Genomic DNA, 27,606 nt, shown 5'->3' with positions numbered 1-27,606 from the left:
GCAGCTATAGGCAGCCAGACAAGTCGTACTTCAAGCTGGTTCCATGTTGTGCTTTTCTGCCTCAGGACTTTCTCCAGAGTGCTGGAAGCCCCTCAGGAGCATGGGGAGCTAAAACCCCCAGGGACATGCTGAAACCAAAGGAGGCAGGAGTGAGTTGATAAATGTTCCAGTTCTCAGAGGGACAGTGCTCAGACTCATTCTACAGGGGTTCTCATTAGGATTGTCCATGGTGGGAATTGGTTCTTGTTATCATTTCTTCATTCCTGTCTCACATTCCTTACCCAGTCCCTGCTGTTTCCTCCCTAATAATCTACCTGCACTAACAGCCTTATGCAGGCCTGCTTCCAGGTAGTTTCTGTGATTCTATTCTCTGCTTCTTCTCTTATCTCTGGCCACTTCTTGTTGATAGTGATGTTCAGCTGCAACCTATTCAGACTTGATACTCCCTCCCTGACAACAGTACTGAATTGCTCTGTTCAACATCAACCTCACATACCCAGCCCACCTGAGGGATATCCTCAGCCCGGCTGTCCTCACATCCAGCAAGTGAAGAAAGGAATTCACTTTTTTCTTGTCTTCCCAAATTCCCATGACTGGGGAATGGCATGACAAGTTACCCAGCTGCACCAGCCAGAAACCAGGCACTCTTGCTAGCTCTTCCCTTCCCTTCCCTCCACATCCAGTCACTCTTCAAGGGCTTCATCTGCTTCCCAGTCTCTGCTCTTGCTGTCCTGACCCGACTGTCAGAGCTCACTGGGACTCCTGCAATCACACCACTATGAGCATTATTTAATTTTTTGAATAGCTAAACAATTTACATTTTCAAAAGGCATGAAAGGAGTTTACAATGAAAAGTCTTCCTCCATCTATCTCCTAGCCATTCAATTCATCTTCCCAGAGGCAAGAGTCAGTTTTCAAAATGAATATTTCCAAGAAATACATATTCAAGTATTGTATTATATATTCTAGCCCTCTTCTTTTTACCTAGATTGTAGCATACCATGAGATGTTCTAAATTGTTTTTCCTGTAATTTACAGTTCCTGTTTCATGTCTTAATAGTGTCCCTCTGCATACATTTAGGCAAACCCCTCTGTTTTCAATAATTTGTTTTTATAAACAATGCTGTGATGAATAGCCTTGTATTCCATAATCTTGCCAAGTCATTTACAAGATAGCGTTTTGAGGTCTAAGGACATTTGTAATTTTGACAGATACAATGGATTTTTTATATTAAAGTTATACAAGCACATAGATTTAAGAATCAAGTAATTCTACAAGGTTTGTTATATTAAAAAACATAGAGATACCATTTTCAGAGGCACCACTTCTGCCCCTCACTTTTTAAAAATTTTACTTCCATGACTACATAACACACTGCTTCCTGAATTTCCAGTTTTACCATTATCCATTGGCCCCCTACTATGGAAGATAAGAATTTGGTTCTTATCCTGTCTTCATTACACAGACTGATCTGCATATTTTTTCCAAGGGACATCCCTAAGGTAGTTTTTAAGGGCCCTCATGCGGCATCTCGTCTACATTTCCAGCATTTCACCTGGGTAGTGACGCTCTACGTCCCAATGAAGCCACAAAGCCGCCGGAACTAGTCGGACCGCGAGCGTCCGGTCTCCCTCCTCCACCTTCGTGTCTTTCCGGCATTCCGACCTCACAGGCTAGGCCAGAAAAGAGGCGGAACTGCGCAATCGGGCGGATTTTCCGCCGGACCAAAAAGCGGAGTGCACCGACTGTCGCGGGAGCAGCTTCTCCGTTTCTTGCTCCCGCGACATGGCTTTCAACTTCGGGGCTCCCTCGGGCACTTCGGGCACCGCTGCGGCCACTGCAGCCCCCGCGGGTGAGTGATCCCTCCGGACCTTCTCTCGGGGACGAGGGGAGGTCTCTGTTCCGACTCGGTTCAGAGTCTCCTGCTTGGGATTACTGGGGTTCCCTGCCGGCGCGGAGACTTTAGGGCTTAGGAAAAGGGCGGGCGGCAGCAGAACCGGCCGAGGCGGCTCCTGATGAGGCCGCGAGGGGACTCGGGCCCCACCCCGGAGCTCGCTCGCTGCGCTCGGGTTCCCGCCGGGCCCTGACCTCCTAGGGTTCGCTTCCCGCCGCCCGGGGGGTCGGAGAGACCACCTGTCTTCCTTTCCCGAGACCAGCCCTCCCCTCCGCACCTAAGCTTCCAGTAGTGGCGGGAACGCTCGCGTGGCCCCTGCTGCTGGCCCCGGAGAGGATAGGGCTGGGGGACCCCGGCTCTGCCCTGCGGCTCTTTCGTTCCCAGCCCCCAAGGCATTCCCCTAGGAAACTTCACGCTCCTGGCTCCTTCCTCCTGTCCCCACCTCCGCTTTCTTAACTTGTTTGGAACAAAGTCAAGGTTTGTCTTTTGTTCACGCCTGTAAAACTTCCTGCATACTCTTCTAATCCTATCTTGCTTTTTTCTTCCCCCTTTTATTTATTTATATTTTTTGCCTACATGCCTACCAGGATTTGGTGGGCTTGAGACTGCCAACTCCACCGCCAGTGGGTTTAATTTTGGGGGTTTCGGATTAACTGCTAATCCTGCAGTGAACTTTAATATTGGGAATTTCGGTGTTCCTACTACCTCGGCGACTCCGTTCAATTTTGGTAACAGTCTGGCAAGTGCAGGTAGATACTGCGGGTCTTATGTGTAACGAATGTTGGGAGCTGGAGTCCAAGAATATTTTGTGATTCCCAGAGTTTGGGAAAGAACAGCAACTTGTCTAATAAGGAAAGGATATTTATCTTTTAATAACACTTAAAGCATGTTATCTTTTAGTATCATGTTATTATCAATATCTTTTAATTATCTTTTAATAACATGTCAAATCAATAGCATTTTATCAAGTTTTGACTGCCATAAAAGATTTGGTTTTGGGAAATCTTGCAAGTTGTAATGTTCTTTTTTTAAAATTTGTTTTGAATTGAACAGGATATAACTTTTCAAGTGGTAAGAATTTGAAATGGATTACTGTTTTTAAGTAGAATATATCTTCCAAATTACTAGGTATCTCTTCCAAAGTAAAAACTCAGCAGTCAGGCCCATTTTCCTGGGATTCTTGGACTCCTGCAGTCACTTTTGTTTTTTCATTTTTCCTGCATCTTTCATTGGAATTTCATTTGATTGTCCTTGTGTTCCCCAAGAGAACAAGTCTTATACGAACAGCAGTAACCTGTCTTGTTTTTTTAACCCATATAATAATAATAATGCATTTCTTTTTCAACTCAGCAGATTAGTATACATTTTTATAGTATATGTACAGTAATTATAGAAAGAATCCCCAATTCTTTTCCTGGAAAAATTACAAAATGATCAGAGCGCAGTTTATTTTCAGCATTGACTTCTGAAAGATAGGCCAGACATCTTTGTAATCAAAACTATAATTATGAAGATTTTACTCTCTAGGTGGATTGTTTGAAGTTCATTGGAAAATTTGTGAAACAAACTATAATATGTGTATATGTTTAAATTTAAAATAGGTCTATGTATACTTTATATACAGCGACCCTATAGAAAAGTCTTGTCCCTCAGCTGCTCGTATATGAATTTATTGTCCATATTTTCTTACATTATGCCACTTATGCCCATGCCAATTATATGCATTTGGTAAATTTTATTCCCTAAAACTTATTTACTCTCTAAAACCTACTTGAGAAGTCTAGTATTTTGTGCAGTCATTTGTTACTATAATGTGAGTACCACTTTGGCATCTGATTGAAAACATTTTGAAGAATACTTGAAAATTCCAAAGATAAAATAATCCATTATAATTAAGATATGTTTAAAGAAATCACAATTACTGTCATTTGGTATGTTTACTTTTCCCTGTTTGCTTAAAATTGGCACTGGGTAAAACAGAAACATTATTTTCAAATTTGTGTTTCCAGATAAAGCCACCCAGTTGTAATTCACCAACAGTAAGTCTGTTGGTATTTCCTTGATTTCATGTTCATTTGGAATTATCACTGTTAAGTTTTGAATTGTGATAACATAATTTGCTCTACTTTTATATACATACATTCATTAACTTTGTCTTCAGCAGAGGGCTGATAGAAATTTTTGTCTGTTTTTTAATTTTATGCCCTTGCAGATGCACTATTAATAATGAACACTTTTGGTATTAAGGCGCATGATAAGATCCTGACTGATGTTTTTATCATGTAGCCAATTCAGAATATATCTGATGGTTTTTCTATGAAATTGAGGAGAAATGAAAATGATTAAGAACAGTATTCAGTACTTAGGTGATTTTTATCAAAAAATGTTTACAGTCTGCAGTGCTGCACTAGAACATACAAGTGAACACAGTCGTGGTGACTGCATGCAATGTGCAATCTGTTCTTGAGTAATTTTCCATATCAGACTTGTATATAAATATCAGAGGATTGGGTTTTTTTCTTCTTATATTTTTGATGTTACAGTGTTGAAGAATCTGTCTCTTATACCAGAAATATTTGGAATTAAAAGACTCCCAGGAAACCTGCGGCAGAGCTCAGAGAGCACTAATGGTTCAAACAAAAAAGTCTTTTTGACACCACATTGGTAATCAGGGAAAGACTGACAATAAGGAAAAGCATGAAATAATTTTAGATTGGCTGATGTTCCATTCTATTCATATGTCAAGTTAGATATAGTTAAGAGTAATTTTGTTTCTAGACTTACCCAAAAGTGGAATTTGTATATGTCAGAGTTGCCAAACAGTGATAAATATCACATAGAGGCTTGTGACAGGTCTGTCTACTTCCCTGGTCACTGCCTTCCACTTGGGTTTTCGTCTTTTATGCCTTCTTCAAGAAACACATTCTTGTTGTACAGAGGTCAGTGTATTAATATGTTTTCTTTGAAGAGTTGCCTAGTCTCTGTGGAGACTAAGTTGAAATAAAAACTAAAGTAGAATATAAATTAATTGATCAAAGCCAAGGTTGCAAACTAACAACACACTCTGCCAAGGTTGCAAACTAACAACACACTCTGCCATTATGATCTTTTGGCACACTACTTAAAAAATGTTAATTAGTTGGGGGGAAAAAACAGACAATTCAATTTAAGTTTAAATTTCTGTATTTTGTGAAGAAAATCTAGACCTATTTCTTTTGGAAAAGATTAGAATATGTAACACTGCTAAACTACCATTCTCCTATAGCAGTGGTCTGCTGGAATTTAGGAACTGCTGCCATTTAGAAAAACTGTTCACATCCAACAATTCCACCCCTCATTAGTGTTAGCAGCCTAAATCTTGTAGGCATTTCAGGTTGCAATCCCTACTCTAAAAGTACATGCATGGCCATTTTAGAGTTTGTTAAACATAATGGCAATAGACTTAACATGTTTTCTCAGCTGTAACTGTTAATCACTTCTTTAGTTGAAGGGTATATATTGCATTGTGGTATTCTAGTTTAAATACTTAGTCACTTATTTCTTGTAACATGTACATTTAGATTAGTACAATAGAATAGGTTTTTTTTTAATACTGATGTTGAAATTGAACAACAATAAAGTAATTTATGGAAAAAATAATGATGTTGAAAGTAGAGAAATTAAAATTAGATCAGTATATATTGATATGTAGCAATTATAAAATAATTTGGAAAAGAAATCACCTCATGTATACAAAAGATTCTTCCTTTCTATTTTATTTATCCGCTTATAATTAGGTGGGTTCGGAGGATTTGGGACAACAACTACAACAGCAGGTTCTGCATTCAGCTTTTCTGCTCCAACTAACACAGGCACTACAGGTAAAAGGACGATCTAAGTCATTTGTAGCAGTAAATGGGGTCAGCAGTAGAGGTCAGATTTTTTTTTCTTATGCAATTTCAATTTTTCATTTAAAGGACTCTTTGGTGGTACTCAGAACAAAGGTTTTGGATTTGGTACTGGTTTTGGCACAACAACTGGAACTAGTACTGGTTTAGGTACTGGTTTGGGAACTGGACTGGGATTTGGAGGATTTAATACGCAGCAGCAGCAGCAGCAGCAACAACAAACCAGTAAGTGTGAGGTTTTCATTTTACTTCCAATATAAAATTATAACAATGTAGTAACATTATTGAGTGCACTGTTCAGAACACTGTAGTAGATAACTAATTTATTTTCAATTTTTATTTTTTCATTTTTTAATTGATTTTAGAAAGAGAAACATTGATTTGTTGTTTCACTTATTTATGCATTCATTGGTTGCTTCTTGTATATGCCTTGACTAGGGATTGAACCCACAACCTTGGAGTATCAGGACAATGCTCTAATCAACTGAATTACCCAGCCAAGGCTGGATAACTTTTTAAAAAGAATTATAAATATTATATTCCACAGGATTCGAAAAGCTACTTCTCATGTATATGATGATAACAGCTGGGGAGAAGACTGATGACATGATCAGGATTAGTATTGTTCCATTTAAATTTGTTGTTGTTGCTAAAAAAAAAAAAAAAGAACTACACAAAAGTACAGCTTGATAAATTATGTATAAGGCGAACATCCCTGCCTAGTCAGGAGGTGGATCCTGGCCAGCCAGTTCCCAAGCCCTCCACATTGCCCTCCTAATCACTTCCTTTTATAATTTTGTCACTAAGAGTGTAAGTAGTATTGTTTTATTTGTCTTAAATCTCTCTAAGTTCCTCTTTTAGCTCTTTCTTTTCTATTCAATTTGTTGAAGAAATAAGCTTATTTGTCCAATAGAGTTTTTTATTCAAGGCTTGACTAATTGCATTCCTGTGGTATAATTTAACATATTCCTTTGTCTCCTGTATTTCTTGATATATGTGGAAAACCAGTATCATTTGCTTTGAAGTAAAAATAATTAAAACTGAAGTACAAAGAGCTCTGGCCAGGTGGCTCAGTTGGTTGGAGCATTATCCCATACACTCAAGGTTGCAGGTTCGATCCCCAGTCGGGGTACATATTGAAGACAACCAATTAATGTTTCCCTCTCCATTCCTTTCTTTAAAATCCATATTTAAAAAGTAAGTACAGAGAAAATATAATAGTGTTAATAAATTCTAGCCAGATGTTTTTGCCTAAAGCTCTGAGCCTTAGATTTGTTCAGCCCTTTGTTGAATAGTGAGGTGGGCAGGTGTCATGAAACAAGAGAGGCATACTGGCACCAAACTGAGACTTTTTAGAAAACATAGCTACATATTTAAAGGAATTTTTTGTTATGTGAATGGTTCATTTAGTAACTCAGCTATTGGTTGACAGCCATATCATATACCAGGGGTACTTACTTGTCTTACACTTAGGAAATATTGATCTGATATAACTTCACCCTTCCTTCTGTTGGAGAAATTGTAGCACAGAGAGGTTAAGCAGTTTGCCCAAAGTTACAAAGCCAGCTAAGGTTTTATCCTAGAATCCTGATGGTTAGTCCATTTGTTCTTTTCACTATATATTTCTTTGTAATAAGAGAAGGAAAAGCGTTTATTAAGCTGATACTGATAAACATTCATATAATTATTATTATGTATCCAATTTGTATTTATCATATAAATATAATAGCAATAGAAGTTGTTTAAAAGGTAATTTTGCAACTTCACAAAATTTACTTTTTCATATCCTTGTGCTTTTTAATTTTTTTGGTGTGGCTCTAATAGCATGCATCCTAATTTGAGTCCTGATAATGGAGTTAATTGTGTTAAGATAATATCATTAGAAAAGCAAGTTTAACATTATAAGGATTGTCCTATATATGCGTTTCTTAGTGTTGACAAAATAAAGTGTCACAAATTTAGTGGGTTAAAACAATGAAGATTGTATGAGTTTACGGTTCTGTAGATCTGAAATCCAGAAACAGGCTTCACAGGGTTAAAATCAGTGTCGGCAGGGCTGTGTGACTTCTGGAGGTTCTAGAGGAGACTCTATTCCTTTGCCTTGTCCAGCTTCTAGAGTCCGTGGATTTCTTGGTTTGTAGCTCCTTCTTCCATCTTCAGATTTCACTTTGATGCTGACTTCCCTATTAACGACCCTTATGGTTATGTTGAGTCCCCTGTGATAATCCAGGATAATCCCCACAATAGTCCCTTTTGCTGTGTATCATACCATTTACAGGTTCTGAGGATTAGGATGTGGACATCTTTTTCTGGGGGAATCAGTGTTCTGCCTACCATACCTAGGATCTGAATTGATTTTTTTATACTAATTTGGGCTATATTTTTAGCATTAGGTGGTCTCTTCAGTCAGCCTACACAAGCTCCTGCCCAGTCCAACCAACTCATAAACACTGCGAGTGCTCTTTCTGCTCCAACGCTGTTAGGAGACGAGAGAGATGCTATTTTAGCGAAATGGAATCAACTGCAGGCCTTTTGGGGAACAGGAAAAGGCTATTTCAACAATAATATTCCACCAGTGGAATTCACACAAGAAAATCCCTTTTGTCGATTTAAGGTACTTGTACTGCTTTTGATCTTCACTTGAAGAATGTGTATAAGAGAGAGTATGATATTTGGATTAAAGCAATAATAAGAAAATAATTGCTTGGTTATTCAGTATTCCTTGAACATGGTACAATATGCTTTTGTTTTAAAAATACAAAAATTATAAAATTGAAGTGATCGTACATATGTGAGATTGAAAGTGACCAGAATATGACTGAAAGAAGGTGTGACTAGAATGTAATTTATAACTGGGGAAAAAATGTTAACAAAAGGGGAAAATATGCTTGGCATCCAGGATTAATGGGAGACTTAAAACTAGAATTTAGTGGTATTTGTCTAACACTGTCCAGGAAAGTACACCCTAACCAGCATACGGGAGTGTGTGCTCTGCTCGGCGTGTAGATTCCTCCTGTCACTGTTACAGCTCAGCACCAGAGCTGTTAAAACAATGTAGTCCGTTTTCTTTGTTCGGATCGTGTGGCTACCAAACAACCTTCTCATTTGAATCTGACTTCTCAGATTCTGTTCCTCAGCCCATGAGAGTATTTAGGTCAACTTTTGGTATGTTTTTATAACAAATTAATTCATTGCAGTCCAGTTTGCTTCAGCCTCTTTTGAGTTTTGTTGGCCTATGTCAGTCTTTTAAACCTAATCAATGTGTACATAAGCCTGTGTTTGGAGCTACAAAGCCTAGAATCAGCCCTGTGAACATGGGTAAACAACAGAAGTTACCAGCTGATCTTGTTAAAGAACATCTCTTTATCTTATCGCTCTTGACAAAATGAAGGATTTTTTAAATGTGTGTTTGGAAATTTAAAACCTTTTTTTAGTGACTAAGACATATATAGTAGACATAGGTTGAATATAACAATATTTTCCTTTTTTTAAAGTTGATAAACAACATGCATATGGTAAAATGCATAATGAACTAACCTAGAATAAATTTAAATTATTTTTACAAACTTGAATTTTAAGTGGTGACTAAAGTAAAAAAGGCTTCTGTCTAAAAGTAATTCTCTAGAAGAATAATTTGTCATACCTAAAACTCAGATTCCATGAGTCTAATGTATAGTAAAATAACTTGCTTTGGTCTGTGACTTTCACATTCACTTTATGTGACAGTAGGAGTGGTTTGAACAGCGTGCAGGAGCTCCCAGCAACTGCAGGTATCAATGTTTTTCAGAGGCAAAAGCTGCTTAGTTACTCAGTTGAGGAATTTTTAATTTCACTCTTTATGTTATTCTGGGCTAAAAGAATTTCTCTTTATAATTAATTGCATAACCTCCTAGGATGTAAGAATCATTATTTCCCTCATTACCAGACATGAAACTGTTTTCCCCATTTTAGCAGATATGAAGCTATTGATATTAAATAGTTGATTTAAGATCTGTACATATTATTGATGTCATTTATTTTGTCATCCCACAGGCAGTAGGTTATAGTTGTATGCCCAATAATAAAGATGAAGATGGGCTAGTGGTGTTAGTTTTCAACAAAAAAGAAACAGATATTCGAAGCCAGCAACAGCAATTGGTAGAATCGTTGCATAAAGTTTTGGGAGGAAACCAGACCCTTACAGTAAATGTAGAGGGTATTAAAACATTGCCAGATGATCAGTAAGTATACAGTAAACATACTGTTTATTTCAGTGCGTTGTGGGCCCAAGAGTGATCAAGTGTTTTCGTTGCTAAAGCCCCAATTAAATTTCAGAGCAGAAAATTTGTTTCTTAGCTAGTGACTTTTCAGTATTTATGCAGAAACGTTTAAAAGCTTTTTTTTTTAATCTTGGATTTTATAACTTATTAGATGCTAATAATTTATATTTTTCTCTTAGAAATATGAAGAGATATTAGTCATGGCTATGTGCATATTGAGGGCCACAAAAACAGTAATGTAAAGTTTTGGGGTTTTTTTTTTTGTTTTTTTTTTTTGCCCCTTTAGGTGTTTATTCCAGAGATATGAAAACTTATATTTCTACAAAAACCTGTACAATGTTCACAACAGCCTTTTTAAAGTTTTTATTGTACTTTTTCTATTACTATTTAGCTCCCTTATAACACCCTGCCATCGCAGTCCCCACACTGTTGTTCGTGTGCCCTTTTTTCCCTTTTGCTCCGTCCCTCTACCTTCTAACTACCCCACCCCCAGCTATAACTGTTATCCTGTATCTGTCTGCAAGGGAAGGTTTTAACTGATTACTATTCATGTTTATTCATGGGTAAATATGATTGATTAACTTTCCTCGTCTATAATTTTCATATTTAGTGGCAAGACATTTACTTTAGGATACAACTGAAAGCAGACTTCTTAGTTTTAACTCATAGTAAAGCAGCTCATGAGCTTCAAGAGAATCTCCAAAGTACTTCTCAAATCTAGAATAAATAATAAATGATGTTTACTTAGAACTTTGTAGCTAAGCAAACCTTTTACAAATAACTTGTCTCTTTAACTTTATCATTTAGGTTGATTTTTAAGTGAACAGAACATTAAGTAAGAGTTTATTTTTCAAGATTAAAGAAAAAAATTGTAATTCCCTTCTAAACCAGCCATTTTTTAGTTCAGCTAATGTGCTTTTAAAATCATGTGCTGTGCTGATAATTGTGACTATAAGTTATATGCTCCATATTTTATAACTTGGTTATTTTTTTCCCCAGGACAGAAGTTGTCATTTATGTTATTGAGCGTTCTCCAAATGGTACTTCAAGAAGAGTTCCAGCTACCACACTGTATACCCATTTTGAACAAACCAATATAAAAACCCAGCTGCAGCAACTTGGTGTAACCCTCTCGATGACTAGAACAGAACTTTCTCCTGCACAGATCAAACAGCTTTTACAGAATCCTCCTGCTGGTATGCTTCTATACTCACAGGGCTGAGGAAATGAAAGACTTGGAGGTGTTTATTGATGTTAATAAAACCAGTGTCGGCTTATCACATGTCTGCTTATTTGGGACATAGTTTTAATTTTTTTAATTCATCTATTTTTTATTATTATTACATAGCTAATATGTCACTAGAAATTTTGGGAAATGACAAACTAAAGAAAAATAGTCTATAATTCACCTACCCAAAGGTAATTTACTCTTCATATATTTTGATTTTTTCTTCTAGTTTATCTCTTGTTTTAACTGAGTCTTCAAGTAAAACTTGAATGTGTTCTCATCATGAAAGATTTTTTCGTGTCCTTTCCCTGTTTTCTTTCTGTTGTGTTTTTGTCTTCCTTTCTGATTTATAGGAGCTCTTTCTATATTTTGAAGGTTAATCTATTTTATAGGTTATATTAATTTCTTACCTATTTACACCTTTTTTAGCTTTATCTTACAAAACTTTTTATTTTTGTAGTGATCATATTTGACAGTCATTTTTCATTACAGCTTATGAGTTTTGCATCTTACTTTGGGAATGCCCTTCATACAGATATAAAATTGGAAAATAGTTCAGAAAAAAATATTTCTTCTTTGTGGTAGGTGTTGATCCTATTATCTGGGAGCAAGCCAAGGTGGATAACCCTGATCCTGAAAAGTAAGTATATCTTCATCTTGTTTTCATATAAGAACTTATATTTGCTGCTAGGAAAGCAAGCAAATGCAAGCTGTTAATTAGAATTCTTACATTTTAGGTGAGTTCATTTTTATTTCTGTTGCTTTTTTTAAAATGTTGACTATGGTAAGGCAGCATAATGTGAAAACATTGAAATCTGACTACTAGTATCCTAATTATATTTGCATTTAATAATGTAGCTTTTTACTAAACTATATTTCCTCATTTGTAAAATAGGGAGGTTGAATAAAATCTTCATGGTGAGACATTGTTGATTTTATAGTCACAGATCTACCATTAAACTCTACAAATTTAATGTGAAGTTATATGAATGTTATTATAAAAACTTTATTAACTTCTTACATTTTATTATATTAGATGTAAGGTCTGAAAATTGACCACTTGAATTTCTTCAGGTTAATTCCTGTACCAATGGTGGGTTTCAAAGAACTTCTTCGAAGACTAAAGGTTCAAGATCAGATGACTAAGCAGCATCAGACCAGATTAGATGTAAGCATTTACTTTTCCTTCTCTGGCCCTGGGAGGAGCAAAAGGGACCACAGACATTTTTTTTTACCATGTGTGTTATTATTTTGTCCTAGAGGGAACAATATAGTGTGTGCTGTGAATTAACAATTACAGTATTATACAACTGCCTTTAATGTAAAGTTTCCAAAATCATGTAAATCTGATTTGTTATATTTCATTGATGAATTTTAAAATGTTGGCTTACCAAGTTAGACTTTCATTTCTAATTCCAGCCAGAGAATGTATATTATTTGTTTAATAAAAAAGTTGTGGGACCTTATAAATATAAAGGCTATAATTGTGATTATATTATTATAATTATAGGTTAATGGAGCAGATTTAAATTACTGAATGCATAAATCTAGGTAATATTTTATAAAGTAGACTTTTGTAATCAAATATCTGAAGGTTCTTAAAGGTCACCTCCAAATTCTTTACATTGAATTCCTGCTGAGGTCGATCATGTGGCTTCTGTTTGAGTAATGAAAAGCTTCCTGTTTATGAAGCAGCCCATTTCACTGTCAGCTAACTCTAGTTGATTCAAGTTCCCTTTCTTACATTGATCCTGTATCTGCCTTGTTGTACTTCGCAGGCATTTGCTCTGGCGTTTCTTTGTAGGTGATCGCTGTGCTTCCTATGACAGCTCTGCAGATAATTGAACATCATAGTCACTCATCCTTTTTATTAGTATTCCCATTACTGGCTGGAAATTCCAGCATGGTTTTGCATGTGACGTTATTTCTGGACCTTTCATTGTCTTACGTTTTCATTGAGTTCTCTAGTTTTGTTTAAAATTTTATTAATTTCTGCCCTTAACCATTTCCTTTATTCTGCTTGCTTTTGGCTTTTTTTCTCTATTTTAAAAATTCTTGAGATAGCAACAAGTTATTAGTTTGAGGTCTTTTGTCTTTTCTAATATAAGCATTTTATGCTTTTCATTTCCTTCCAAGCACTTGCTTTACCTGTGTCCCACAAATTTTGATGATGTTATACTTTCATTGTGATCCTGTCAAACTGTTTTCTAATTTTCCCTGAGAGTTCTATATGATTGTTGGGTTTTTGGACTAATAGATTATTTAAAAGTATTTTCATTTCAGAGTGTTTGGAAAATTTCCTGTTATTCTGTTGTGGATTTCTAGTCTAATTCTGGTATGGTCAGAAAACTTTGTATGATTTTAATTCTTTGAACTTTGTTAAGGTTTTTAACGCACATGCCTTTGAAAAAGATGTGTGTTCTGCTGTTCATGGGTGGTGTTTTCTGTTAACATGAGTGAAATCCAGTTGGTAGGCAATTCAGTTCTTCTGTATTCGTGTTGATTTTTCTGTTTAGTCGTTCTGTCATGATCGGAGAGTTGAAGTTTCTAACTGTAACTGTTGATTTGCTTTTTTCTCCTTTTCATTTTATCAGTTTTTGATTCATGTATTTTGAAGGTCTGTTGTTAGGTACATATGTACATAGGATTGTTACATTCACTTGGCATATCTACCTTTAATTATTATGTAATGTCCCTTTTTGTCCCTGGTAATTGTCTTTGCTCTGAAGTCTGCTTTCTCTGATATTAACATAAGGCCACTCTAGCTTTGTTTTGTATGGTGTCTCTTTTGCCTTCCTTTTATTTTTAACCTACCTAGCCATGTGCCACTGAGAAATGTGTCCACAGGCAATTTCAGCTTTATGTGAATGCCATAGAGTGTACTTACACAAACATAGGTAGTATAGTATAACCTGCTACACACCTAGTCTACATTTGTCTGGTGCAGCCTATTGCTTCTAGGCTACAAGCCTGTATAGTAGTTACTGTGCAGGAGGGATGTGAGATTAAATCAAGCACAGGAGAAAAAGGTGGTCAGCAAATGATGTGGTAAGCATGAGACATGAGGCTGCTTCCAGTGTAATGCAGCATATTGTTGTGTTTTTTCCAATTACATTTTACATTCAGTATTATTTTGTATTACTTCCAGTCAGAAACTTTAGAAAGTGGTTCTCCCAATGTTTCAAGTACCCACCTTGCACCATACATAGTTAATACAATATTATTGACTGTATTCCCTATGCTGTACTTTACATCCCTGTGACAATTTTGTGACTGCAAATTTGTATTTGTTAATTCCCTCACCTTTTTCACCCAGTCCCCAAACCCCCTACTCTCTGGCAACCATCAGTCCTACCTCTGTATGAGTTTGTTTCTTTTTCTTTCTTTCTTTTTTTTTTTTTGTTCATTTATTTTGCTCTTTAGATTCCACATATAAGTGACTCACATGGCATTTGTCTTTTTCTAACTTGCTCCACTTATGATACCTTTTGGGTCCATCCAAGCTGTCACAAATGGTGATTTCATTTTTTTTTTATTATGGCTGAGTAATATTCCATTGTATATATGTATCACTGCTTTTTTATCCACTTATTAATTGATGGGCCCTTGGGCTGCTTTTCTTTCTCAGCTGTTGTAAATAGCACTGCAGTAAACATAGGGATGCATATATGTTTTCTAACTGGTGGTGTCAGTTTCTAAATATATATACCCAAAAGTGGAATTACTGGGTCATAAGCCAGTTGCATTTTTAATTTCTTGAGGAACCTCCATACTATTTTCCGCAGTGGCTGCACTAATCAGTATTCCCACCGCCAGCACACAAGGGTTCTCTTTTCTCCACACCTTTGCCCACACTTGTTTGTTGATTTATTGATGATAGCCATCCTGACAAGTGTGATGTGATATCTCATTGTTTTAATTCGCACTTCTCTGGTTATTAGTGATATGGAACATCTTTTCATATATCTATGGGCCATCCATATGTTCTTTTTGGAGAAGTGTCTATTCAGGTCCTCTGCCCATTTTTTAAAATATTGTTGTTCAAGTATAGTTGTCTGCATTTTCCTACCCCCCCCCATTTTTTAATTTGTATGTTTTGAGTAGTATTGTGTTCTTTATAAATTTTAGAAATTAGCCCCTTATCAGATGTATCATTTGGTGAATATGTTCTCCCTTTCAGTGGGTTGTCTTTTTGTTGATGGTTTCCTTTGCTGTGCAAAACTTTTTAGTTTGTTGTAGTCCCATTTGTTTATTTTTTTTCTTTTTTCCCCCTTGCCTGGGAAGATATATCCAATAAAAAATTGCTACAAGCAATGTCTGAGATTTTTCTGCCTGTGTTTTCTTCTAGGATTTTTATGGTTTGGGGTCTAACATTTAAGTCTTTGATCCATTTTGAATTTATTCTTGTGTGTGGTATAAGAAGGTGGTCTAGTTTCATTTTTCTGCACGTATCTATCCACTTTTCCCAACACCATTTATTTATTGAATAAACTACCTTTAGCCCATTGTATGTGCTTGCTTCCTTTGTCGGATATTAATTGACTGTAACGGTGTGGGTTTATTTCTGGGCTCTCTATGCTGTTCCATTGATCTATATGTCTGTTTTTATGCCAGTACCATGCTATTTTGATTACTGTGGCCTTATAGTATAGTTTGATATTAGGTAGTGTGATTCCTGCAACTTTGTTCTTTCTCAAGATTGCTGTTGTTATGCAGAGCTTTTTGTGGTTCCATATACATTTTTGAAATCTTTGTTCTAATTCTGTGAAATACGTCTTTGGAATCTTGATAGGAGTTGCATTGAATCTATAGATTGCTTTAAGTAGTATAGATATTTTAATGATGTTAACTCTTCCTACCTGTAAACAAGGTATGTGCTTCCACTTACTTATTTCTTCTTCATTTTCTTCCTCTCAGTGTCTTATAATTTTCTGAGCACAGGTCTTTAATATCCTTGATTAGGTTTATTCCTAGGTACTTTATTCTTTTTGAAGCAATTATGAATGGGGTTTTCTTAATTTCCCTTTCTGTTAGTTCATTATTGGCATATAAAAATGCAACTGATTTCTGGATATTAATTTTGTATCCTGCTACTTTGCTGAATTCATGTATCAGTTCTAGTAGTATTTTGGTGGAATCTTTGGGATTCTCTGTATACAGTATCATGTCATCTGCAAATAAAGACAGTTTTATTCTTCCTTTCCAATATGGATGCCTTTTATTTCTTCTTGTCTGATTGCTATGGCTAGGACTTCAAGTTTTTGAAACAGTTTTAAAACATTCTCTTTAAAAATCCCATGCATTCTTTCTTGGGTTAATTCCTAGGTTGTTTTGGTGTTTGTCAGTAAATACTGGGAATGGTAACATTTCTGTTTCTTCTTAGGTATTGCTAGTATAGAAGGATGCTATACTCTTGTGTCGGAAGCCTTCATAACTTTTTTAACTGGGAGGGTGCATAGGTTACATAATACAAAATATGACCACCTAATTTTATCCCTTCATTATGGCCTACCATGGAAAAGTTTCCTTAAAAGGTGACATGCAGGTGAACATGCTAAAATAGATCTTGCACAATCTACTAAATCTTCTTTTAATGTTTCAGTGTAAGTCAATAACATAGAATGATTAATTATGATAGAAGGAATTATGGGATTAATTCTGATTGGGGAGCTTTAAGGAAATAGGATTTTAACTCATTTCATAAAGTTAATACTTCATCAGGCAGAGGGGTGGAATTTTAACCAAGCAAATAGCAAATCAGATACATGGAGGCATAAAAATGTATTTGGTTATCTGATTTATATTCTTCATTTCTGAAGAATATGTTCTGTTTTTCTACATACTTTACCTCATCAATAAATTTCCTGGAGCTCCAAAGAAATTTTTGAATGGTGCTTTCTATTTATTTTATTTTTTAAATTGTATTATTATTTTTAATCCTCACCTAAGGACATGCCTATTGATTTTAGAGATGGGGGAGGGAGGTAGAGAGGGTGGGAGAGAAACATTGATATGAGAGAGACAGACTGGTTGCCTCTCACCCTGACTAGGGATCAAACCCACAGCCTAGGTGTGTGCTCTGACAGGGAATCGAACCCATGACCTTTTGGTTTACAGACAACATCCAACCAACTGAGCTACACTAGAAAGGGCAGATGGTACTTTTTTTTAAGTTTCAGATGTCCAAAGGAGAAGTAGAAAGACAGATATAAACAGAAAGAGTTTGTATTTTGAGAGATGAATCTCAGGCTTATCTTACAAATTAGACTTTGTATATAGGTGAACCTGATAAATAGTTGTGATATTTATACTTGACTTACCTTAAAAAAGTTTTTTAACACAGATTATATCTGAAGATATTGGTGAATTACAGAAGAATCAAACTACAACTATGGCCAAAATTGCACAGTACAAGAGGAAACTCATGGACCTTTCCCATAGAACCTTACAGGTAGTAATCTGGATGTTTTTTTCAACATTTATAAGACTATATATGTGATAGAAGTGCTGAATATGGATTTCTTGCAATAGAAAAAAACAGACTAAAAGGTAATAATAATAGACCAAAACTGAAAGTAGCAAACTTTCTCAGTAAAACCTGGAAGTTTGAGGAACGGTCTCACAGGATTGGGTAAAGAAAGTCAAAAATAATTCTAAAATTTATCTTATTAGAGACAGTGGGGAAAGCAGTAAAGAAGTAAATCATGCTTGCTATAAGTAAATTATGCTTGCTATAAGCATGCATCAGAGCCTTAATACTTGTTTTTCATAAAAATAGAAAAATACATTTTTTATTTCAAGTGCTAGAAAAGGGAGTGCAATCATTAATAGATGGAAGAAAGCAATAGAATATCCAGATTAACAAGACAAAATGAAAGAATGAATACCAACAAAAACGGAAATTATGAACTATTGTGAAAACAGGAACATACCAGGATCATTGGGATACAGCAAAAGCTATACCCAGAGGAAAATTTATAGCCTTAAAAAGTCTTCATTTTTAAAATACAAAAACAAAAGGTAAGGAACTTAGTACCCATCTTAAGCCAAAAGAAAGCAGTGAGAAATAAATATGTAAAGTGAGTGAAAGAAAAAATTTAATCATAAAAGAAGGAATAAATTGAAAGGCTATTTATTTGAAAAGACCATTAAAATGGCTAAACATTTTATGAGTATGAAAAACATGAAAAAATTATCTCGTGAATCTGAAGAAGGGAAAAAATTAGCGAGAAAGGAGACGTTATCACAGATATACAGAACAGTAATAATTGTGTTAAGTTCAGGGCAACAAATTTGGACAGCAGAGGAAACAGATGAGTTTCAGCAAAATTGAAATTACCAAAATTAATCTACAGAGAGGTGACAAACACCATAGAAGCAATTGAGAAAGTTATTAATTGGGAAAAAACACCAGGGCCTGATAGTTTTCATTGCTGATTTTTGTCTAGTCCCTGAAGAGGGAATTCCAAAGTTATTTTAATTATTCTAGACAAAAGGAAAAATATAGACAGCTTCTCCGTTTTCTTAAACAGCTTTATTGAAATATAATTTACATACTATACAACATATCCACTTAAAGTATACAGCTCAGTGGTTTTTAGTATATTCGCAGTCTTATGTAACCATTACCACAATTTTAGAACATTTTCATCACCCTAATAAGAAACCCCACACTCATTAGCAGTCAGTCCCCATTCTAAGCTGAACCCTGCCCCCCCAACACACACATACACCAGTTCCTTGTCTCTCTGGATTTGCCTATTCAGGACACTTCATGTAAATGGAATCATGTAATATGTGGGGGGAAGTTGTGATTGGTTTCTTTTACATGGCATGTTTTCAAGGTTTATCTGTGTTATATATATAAGAGGGCTTTGTTCCTTTTTTATTGATAAGTAATATTCCATTGTATGATTTTTTTTTTTTTTTTTACCACATTTTATGTATGTTTGTCAATTGATGAACATTTTGGTTGTTTCCACTTTGTGCCTGTTACAAATGTTATTTTTAACAACTTGTGTACAAGCGTTTGCATGGACATAGGCTTTCATTTCTTGTGGGCACACAAACCTAGGATTGGAATTGATTGTACGGTAACCCTCCCTTTAACTTTTTGAAGAACTGCCAAAGGGTTTTCCAAATCAACTGCATCTTGTTATATCTGTTTTTAGTGCTCCATAATAAAAAGCTAATAACAGTTCTCTAGAGATGCAAATTATGCTAAGTGAAAGAAGCCAGACGTAAAGGCTACAGTGGTATGATTCTATTCACAGTGACATAGGAGCTAAAGGCACAACTAGAGACTGACAACAGGTCAGCAGTTGCTGGGGGCAGGAGGTGTGGGTGGAGTGGTGGCTGTCAGGGCAGAAGGGGACTTTCTGGGGTGATGGGAGTTCCCTTCTGTATCTTTGTTGTGGTGATGGCAGCGTGTTGTCAAAATTCACAGAACTGCACATTTAAAAAGGGAGAATTTGTTGTATGTGTTATACCTCAATAAATCTGACCAAGAAAAATGCAGAAGTTCTGAATGAAATATAAGCAAAAAGAATCAGCTATTTATCAAATTCTAAAGACACATACTGTAGCTAAGTTAGGATTGCTTCAGGAATGCAGGATTGGTTCCGTAACAGGAAATCTATCTGTATAATTCATATCAAAACATTAAAGGAAAAATATGTAATACCATAAGTGAGCAGTAAATATTCTAAGAAACAAAGCATTAAATCACATTCGGAAACTAAACATTGATATCCAGAATTATTAGTGTTTTCTTGGATGTTTCCATTAATATAATGAAAAGGGCAATTAAGTAACTAATATAAACATTGGAAAAGAGAGCAGATTAATCTCTTTGCTGATGACCTGATTGTATATCTAGAATAAATGATAGAATGTCTAGAATCATATACAAGATAAATATACAAAATCAATGTTTTTTTAATAACATTAATAGGAACAGGAAACTACTCTTCATTAGGATGAAAAAAAACTAAAATACTTACGAATAAATTCATGAGGAAAGTATAAAATCTGAATTAATGTCTGCCAGTAGGAAGACAGGTAAAATGTGACACAAGTGGGAGTTTAGTTCGGTGGGTGGATGGATCGATGGATCGATGAAGATTTTATTTACTTTTAGAAGCAGGGGGAGGGAGAAAACAGAAACATTGACTGGTTGCCTCCTGCACTCCCCCAGCCAGAATCTGGCCCGTAACCCAGGCACATGCTCTGACTGGCTTCACACTGGTGACCCTTTGGTTCACAGGCCAAGGCTCAATCCACTGAGTCTCACCAGCAAAGGGGATGGTGGGTCTATTTAATAAATAATGGAGTAGCTGGCCGTTTATCTGGAAAAAAACAAAATTGGACCACTGTATCACACCATTACACAAAAATAAGGTGGATTAAAGACTTAATTCTAAGAAATGTATAAGGCTAGGAATTGGAGAGACTTTTGGTCAGAGCGCCAGAAAAGATAAAACAAAATTTACTATATGAGAATTATAAAATTTTGTATAGCAAAAGGTACCAGAAAGGAGCCATTTGTCAGTGAGTAAGTGATAGATTTCCGAAAAACCAAATTTGAATTTAGAAACAGCATAGACTTTAGCTGTAGTGTAAATAGTCACATTATACAAAGACCTCCTATAATTTGACAAAAGTAACAGTTGAAATATAGGTAAAGAATGTTGTAAAGGCAGTTCATAATGTGGAAATGAGGATTAAAGAAAAATATGAGCCCCCTTTACACTCATCAGGTTGGGAAAAATTTAACCACTACTACCGATTGGTGACAGGAGTGTGGGGAAAAGTGTGCTCATGTGGCTTGTGAATTTAAATTTTTAGGACCTTTTGAGAAAGCAATCAAGCAGCTCCTGTTAGAGTGAAAACACATACTTTTAAACCCAGCAGTCTCATTCTTGGGGTCTATATCAGTAAATAAAAATGAACAAGGTTTGTCCAGACGGTATCCAGCCATATAGTATGAAAAATAGAGACATTTACTGAAGAAGGTACAAGAAACATTGTATGTAGGACAGTAACACCTCAGTCCCCTTCAAAGTAGGCACCTTGGGCCTCACACAGTTCTCCCAATCGCCATCACCTGCCCCATTATATTTTCCTGAATCTTACTGATGGTCTGAAATCTCTTCCCTTTCAAAGGTGATTTTAGTTTTGGAAAAAAACAGAAGTTGCAGGGCGCTCAATCTGGGCTATAACGGGGCTGAGTCACCTAAGTGATTTGATGTTTTGCCAAAAAACTGCATGGATGCGATGCATTAGTGCACATGTTGTCATGATGAAGCTGCCAATCACTAGTTGCCCATAGCTGCAGCCTTCTGGATCATCTGAATAGTTTCCACAGAGGAATGTTTAAGCTTGATGCAAAATTTGATGCAGATTCATTGTTGTACTTAGTCATTTTGAAATCAGTGGCTGCATAGTACACCTGCTCACTCAACAGTGTCTACCACCCCGACTGACTAGTACAGTGAAGTCATCATCATTCACACATGTGCATTCCAGTCCACTCTCCTTGGCTGCCAGGTTACATTGATGTCTTGCAAACTGTTCTCATTATGTTAACAATGGCTGAACTTTTTCCAAACAGACCTCATATGTACAAAAATGTTTAGTACAGCATTGTTGGTAGTGTCAAAACTAGAAACAAAATATATGCCCCTCAATGGGGAATTGACTAGATTATTGGTTAATCATGAAAAATTATGACCACTGAAAATATCAGTGTACTAATATAACTTGCCTAATAAAAACAGACAAACATAATTCAAATCTTAAGATTCACAATGTATTGTGAGTGTACCATTCATTTGATTTCTTTCAACAACTGATTATAAAATTACTTGCCTAACTAAAAAGAGATGATTCTATGGTTACTGGTGGGTATTTTTTGTATAGGTCCTCATCAAACAGGAAATTCAGAGGAAGAGTGGGTATGCCATCCAAGCTGATGAAGAGCAGTTGCGAGTTCAGCTAGATACAATTCAGTGTGAACTAAATGCACCTACTCAGTTTAAGGTAAGCACTTAAGCGACCATAAATGTAGAATTTGTTTCAGGTGGGTCTGCAGAAAAATGTCACTTGGTCTCCAAAATGAAGAATTTTGTACACTTTGGTTTTTTAAGTATTCTCTTTAATAAAAACTTCCTTTCTAAAGTAGACTCTTAATCATGATGTGAATTAGACACCTTTAACAGAGTAATAAGTGTCCTTTTAAAAGAAGACATTCTCTTTGTAAAGTGGCTGCTGTTAGCAGTTGTAATTTGACTCAGTCTTATTTTTAGGGCCGACTTAATGAACTGATGTCCCAAATCAGGATGCAGAATCATTTTGGAGCAGTCAAATCTGAAGAAAGATACTACATAGATGCAGATCTGTTACGAGAAATTAAGCAGGTAGGTCTTGCACTAGGGGGCACTTTTTAAAAAGGTGAACTCATCACTTCACAATCCATTGTGGTGGCTATTATTATAAAAAAAAAAAAAGGTCCCATAAAATAGTAAGTGCTGACAAGGATGCGAAGAAAATGGAACACTTGTGGATTGCTGGAAGAAGTGTAAAATGATGAAAAGGATGCAGTCAGTGTGGAAAGGAGTTCCTTTAAAAAGTAAACAAGGTGCCCTGCCTGGTGTGGTTTAGTGATTAACCACTGGACTGCGAACCAAAGAGCACATGCCTGGGTTGCGGGCTAGGTTCCCTGGTGTGTGAGAGGGAACCACACATGGATGTTTCTCTCCCTCTCTTCCCCTCTGTTTAAAAATAAATAAATAAAATCTTTTTAAAAATTAAACCAGAAATTACCATATGATGCAGCAATTCAACTTCTGGGCATATACCTAAAAGAACTGAAACCAGGAACTCAAAATATTTGCACACCCACATTCATAGCACCAGCATTCTCTATAGCCAGAAGGTGGAAGCAATCTGAGAGTCCGTAGATGGATAAATAGGTCAGTAAAGTGCGGTATGTCAGTCACAGTGGGATAGTCAACCTTTAAAAAGGAAGGACATTCTGGCACACTATAACATGGATGAACCTTGAAGACATTATGCCAAGTGAAATAGCCAGTTTAAAAGGATAAATATGTTTTGTTTCTGCCTCTGTGAGGTATCTAGAGTAGTTCAATTCATAGAGAGTAGAATGGTGGTTCAGTATTTTATAGGTATGGAATTTCAGTTTGGAAAAAAGGAAAACGTTCTAGAGGTAGATGGTAGTGATTGTTTCATATGTAAATGTAAATGCTACTGAATTGTATATGTAAAATGGTTTTTACAGTGGGTATTTTTGTTGCATATATTTTACCATAATAAAAAAATAAGTAAATAATTCTTTCTCCCCCCCAAAAATGAATGAAGAGGTAATAGAGGCACCAGAGTTTTCCCGAGACCCTGTTACTCAATGAATAGGTGGCAGCAGCACCTGGAAGGTCATTAGAAAAACAGAATCTGTCCTTAATGACTTAATGACCTGTCAGAATGACTTAATTTTATCCAAGTCATGGAGTGATTTGTATGCACATTGAAGTTTAAGAAGTAACTGCTCTATATCATATTTTCCCAACCTGCATGCCACATATAAATTACAAATATGTGGAGTTATTGATCCCCTCAGCCCTCGGGGGTCCTGGATAAAGGTTGGGGTGGCCAAGAACCTCCAGCTACTTGTCTAAGGCTCACATTGCATGAACAAAGTGAGAAGTACTGCTCTAGCTCATTTTCCTTAGTGTAAACACAGATTGGTTTAATGAAAGCTGTCCAACCATTGACTGAGTCTAAAGAAAATGTAGTAAATCCCATGGAATGTATTAGGTAAGACTGGTAGCATGACTCTGAGGATTTTAGATGCTTTTAAATGTCATCAACAGTTCTGATTTTATTGTGTGCTTTAGAATGGATATTTCCATTTTACGTAATTAAAATTGCATAGGTTTATTGCATAGTTTGGCTCCTAGGTTCTTGGAAACTATACATACAATCAATTATATTCCATTGTAAATATTTGCAATAAAATTAACTGAGAAAATTCCAGCATATTGGAATAAAGAACTACAGGGTTCAGCAGGAGTAACGTCTGCTTGAGTGTGGTTGATAGGGTAATAATAAGGATGTAATTAATTTGAGCATTTCACCTAAAATAGCATATGGTGTGCTTGAGTATGATGTATTACAGAATTACGTGCTTTTATAATTAAAAAAAGGGGCATTATTTGTGCTGGACCCTGTATATTAAAGAGTGTGTGACTGCAGTGAAGTGGGGAGTAATATGAACACCTACCTAAAATGATGGAAAGCAGTATATTGTTTTGGGATTGAATCATGACTAATCACCTAGTTTATGACCTTGAGCAGGTTATTTCCTGCATCTCAGGTTATATGTAGAGAAGAAATAATAATGGTTCCCAGAAAAGCTGTTCAAAAGGATTTCAAATGAGTTAAAACCTATGAAGCTCTTCAAATTGCCATAACACCTGAGGACGACACTACCAATGTTAGCAACTGGACAGTCTTCCCTGAGAGATGCCATGGTTTCCTGCTTCAGCAGCACTTGAACGGAACCCGGCGCTCAACCTGTCCCAGCCGGCCACTCAGATCCATCCTTCTGCCACCTCTTCACAGCACCTTCACCCCAAGGTCCCGGACAACGCTCCAGTGCCTCAAAGCCACCTGTCCTCCGCCGCCTGTCATGATGATCACGTCCACCTCACAGGTGCACCAGAACTACCACGAGGACTCAGAGGCCGCCATCAACCACCAGATCAATCTGGAGCTGTACACTTCCTACATCTACCTGTCCTTGTCTTACTACTTTGACCACGATAATGTGGCTTGGAAGAACTTCGCCAAGTATTTTCTCACCAGTCTCATGAGGAGAAGGAACATGCTGAGAAACTGATGAAGGTGCAGAACCAGCGAGGTGGCCAAATCTTCCTCCAGGATATCAAAACACCAGAACACGATGACTGGGAAAGTGGGCTGAATGCAATGGAGTGTGCATCGCACTTGGAAAAAACGTGAACCAGTCAATACTGGACTTGCACAAACTGGCCACTGAAAAAAATGACCCTTATTTGTGAGACTTCATTGAGACTCATTTCTTAGATGATCAAGTGAAATCCATCAAAGAATTAGGTGACCATGTAACCAACTTGGGCAGGTTGGCAGCCCCCAAAACTTGCATGGCAGAGTGTCTTTTTGACAAGCACATCTTGGGAGACAGTGGAGAGACCTAAGCCTTAGGCTGGCTTCCCACAGCCATGGGGGACTCCCTGGTCACCAAAGCAGTGTGTGCATGTTGAGTTACCTTTACCTTTTCTATAACTTGTACCAAATCATCCACTCATGTCTACTTGTACCGTTCCTTTAAGTAATTTGGTACCCCTCTCCCCAAAAATGTTAGCGATTGTAGTTATCACCATTATCATCACTATATACTTTGTACTCCAAAACATGAAAATTTTACGTTTTCAGAATGGTTATTTTACTAGTCATCTATATTTGAGTACCTTGTTGCATTGTTTTAATGGACCTTTTGGTTATCAAAGATTGTTGATAAAAAGACTCTAAAAAACATGCATCCTCTGTAAAATTTCTGTTGAAGATATTGTTCATTTGATTTTAGTGCTTTTTACAGTATGTATTTTACTGTAGATTGTATAAAAAGTATTAGCAAAAGAAAAATGTGCATGCCCACTATATTTAGGGCATCTACTGAGCTGTATTGCTAGTAAAATAGTGAAAAAAGTGCTTTTTCCAGGGGGTATGCTTACAGTTATTAGAGTAATATATTAATATATATTTTTTAATTCCTTCCAGCATTTGAAACAACAACAGGAAGGCCTCAGCCATTTGATCAGCATCATAAAAGATGACCTAGAAGATATAAAATTGGTAGAGCATGGATTGAATGAAACCATCCACATCAGAGGTGGTGTCTTTAGTTGACAGATCATAAACTTGTGTTCAAGGTTTGTGAAATGTATCTTCTTGCTACATGGGACCTTCTGTAAGAACGAAACTGACCACATGGAGAAAAAAAGAAAATCCTTTCCTGGCTTGGTTTTTGAGAAGGTAACTGACAAACTGTTTTGCAGATTTTAAATGTCACTTCACAGCTCTTCAAAGTTAGCCTTTGAAAGATTTCTACCTAAAAGCTGTTATTTACTTGAGAAGTATATAATTACCAACAATGTACTATGGTACATTTTTGAAAAGCATTTTTCTGAAAAATAATCAGTGTTTAATGATTATTCTCCACTGAGCCCGTATTCTGCTTTCCATAGCAAGTTAATATGCAATATCTACTTTGCACATAAAATGTATTACTACTTGGCTGTTGGAGATTTGTACTTTAGAATATGAATGTACATCGGTTTTTATATTTGTGAATTCATCTGTGGGAGGAGTAAAGAGAATCCAAGAGTATTTAATGATTAATGTGGTTTTCTTTTCATTCTATAAAGATTTGAGATTATATTTTTATATTATTTTACTTATTTGGAATTTACAGAACACACCTAAGCAATTAGGATATAACAAAATTACATTTTATCATTTTGCCAACTTTTGTTTTTTAAACCTTTTTATTTCTAAAAAAAAGATGAAAACAAATAAATTCTTGAGTGTAATTACTTTTATAAAATTCTGTCTGGTGCTTTATTTGGCTCTGGGAGAATGACCTTTCATGCCTACCACAATTCAAGAATTTTATTCTTCCCTGGTTTTAAAGTCTAATTTTTCCCTCCTAAGGAAAATATATCAGTGCTGTTTATTTGACTTGGCAAAAAAACCCCTCAGATATCATTTAGGATGGAGAACTTCCTAATATATCATTAGTATCTAAAAACACTAGAAAACCTGAATTAGACATTGTAATGTGAAATAGTCTTTCACAAACAGATAATTGTAAACAATTTTTTTTTTTACTACAAATTCCATACCTGGGCTGCATCATGTTTGTCCCTTTTGGAAATGCTTTAACGTTGCATTTCTATGTGATATGTGATGCTTTGGAGACTGTCTTCTGAGATCCCTCTGAAGGAATTCCTGTCCAGCTGCAGACGAGGTAACAGTTATGTAGGAGACTAGGACTTTAAAACTGATTGTTTTATTTTCAAAATAGCTGCTAGAAGTCTGCAGCCACTTTTGCCAAGTTTATGGCATGCAAACTTGTTACACTATTCTATATACTATCCTTTTTCGCCGTACTTTGCTACCCATTGTTACAATTCCAACAGTGCTAGGAGATAAATTTCTTTTTCTCCTTGGGCCAGAAAAAAGCACTTCCATCTTCCTCATCCACATAGCCAGCAGTGGAA

At 36.2% G+C, this 27,606-nt stretch overlaps 1 protein-coding gene and 1 pseudogene across 1 annotated transcript; both read left to right on the top strand.

Annotated features, from left to right (window-relative positions):
* Positions 1–1,707: 1,707 nt before the first annotated feature.
* On the top strand, positions 1,708–26,713 carry NUP54 (nucleoporin 54). Its single transcript, XM_045857871.1, has 12 exons — positions 1,708–1,853; positions 5,672–5,755; positions 5,852–6,007; positions 8,170–8,396; positions 9,815–10,002; positions 11,041–11,237; positions 11,855–11,909; positions 12,344–12,437; positions 17,613–17,720; positions 22,190–22,309; positions 22,576–22,686; positions 26,105–26,713. The coding sequence occupies exons 1-12, from the start codon at positions 1,787–1,789 to the stop codon at positions 26,231–26,233; spliced, it is 1,536 nt and encodes a 511-aa protein (XP_045713827.1). The 5' UTR covers positions 1,708–1,786; the 3' UTR covers positions 26,234–26,713.
* LOC123831152 lies at positions 24,975–25,709 on the top strand (annotated as a pseudogene).
* Positions 26,714–27,606: the final 893 nt, after the last annotated feature.

Source organism: Phyllostomus hastatus, unplaced genomic scaffold (genome assembly GCF_019186645.2).
Source record: "Phyllostomus hastatus isolate PE091 unplaced genomic scaffold, TTU_PhHast_1.1 phas_scaffold_1674, whole genome shotgun sequence".
Classification (NCBI taxonomy): Eukaryota; Metazoa; Chordata; class Mammalia; order Chiroptera; family Phyllostomidae; genus Phyllostomus; species Phyllostomus hastatus.
Note: the sequence above shows the minus strand (reverse complement) of the source record. Positions and strands in the feature narration are given on the sequence as shown.

Coding starts and splice junctions, on each gene's coding strand:
- NUP54 (XM_045857871.1), top strand. CDS start 1,787: ATGGCTTTCAACTTCGGGGCTCCCTCGGGCACTTCGGGCACCGCTGCG. Junction 5,756..5,851: donor AACTAACACAGGCACTACAG/GTAAAAGGACGA, acceptor TTTCATTTAAAG/GACTCTTTGGTGGTACTCAG. Junction 11,910..12,343: donor GATAACCCTGATCCTGAAAA/GTAAGTATATCT, acceptor GAATTTCTTCAG/GTTAATTCCTGTACCAATGG.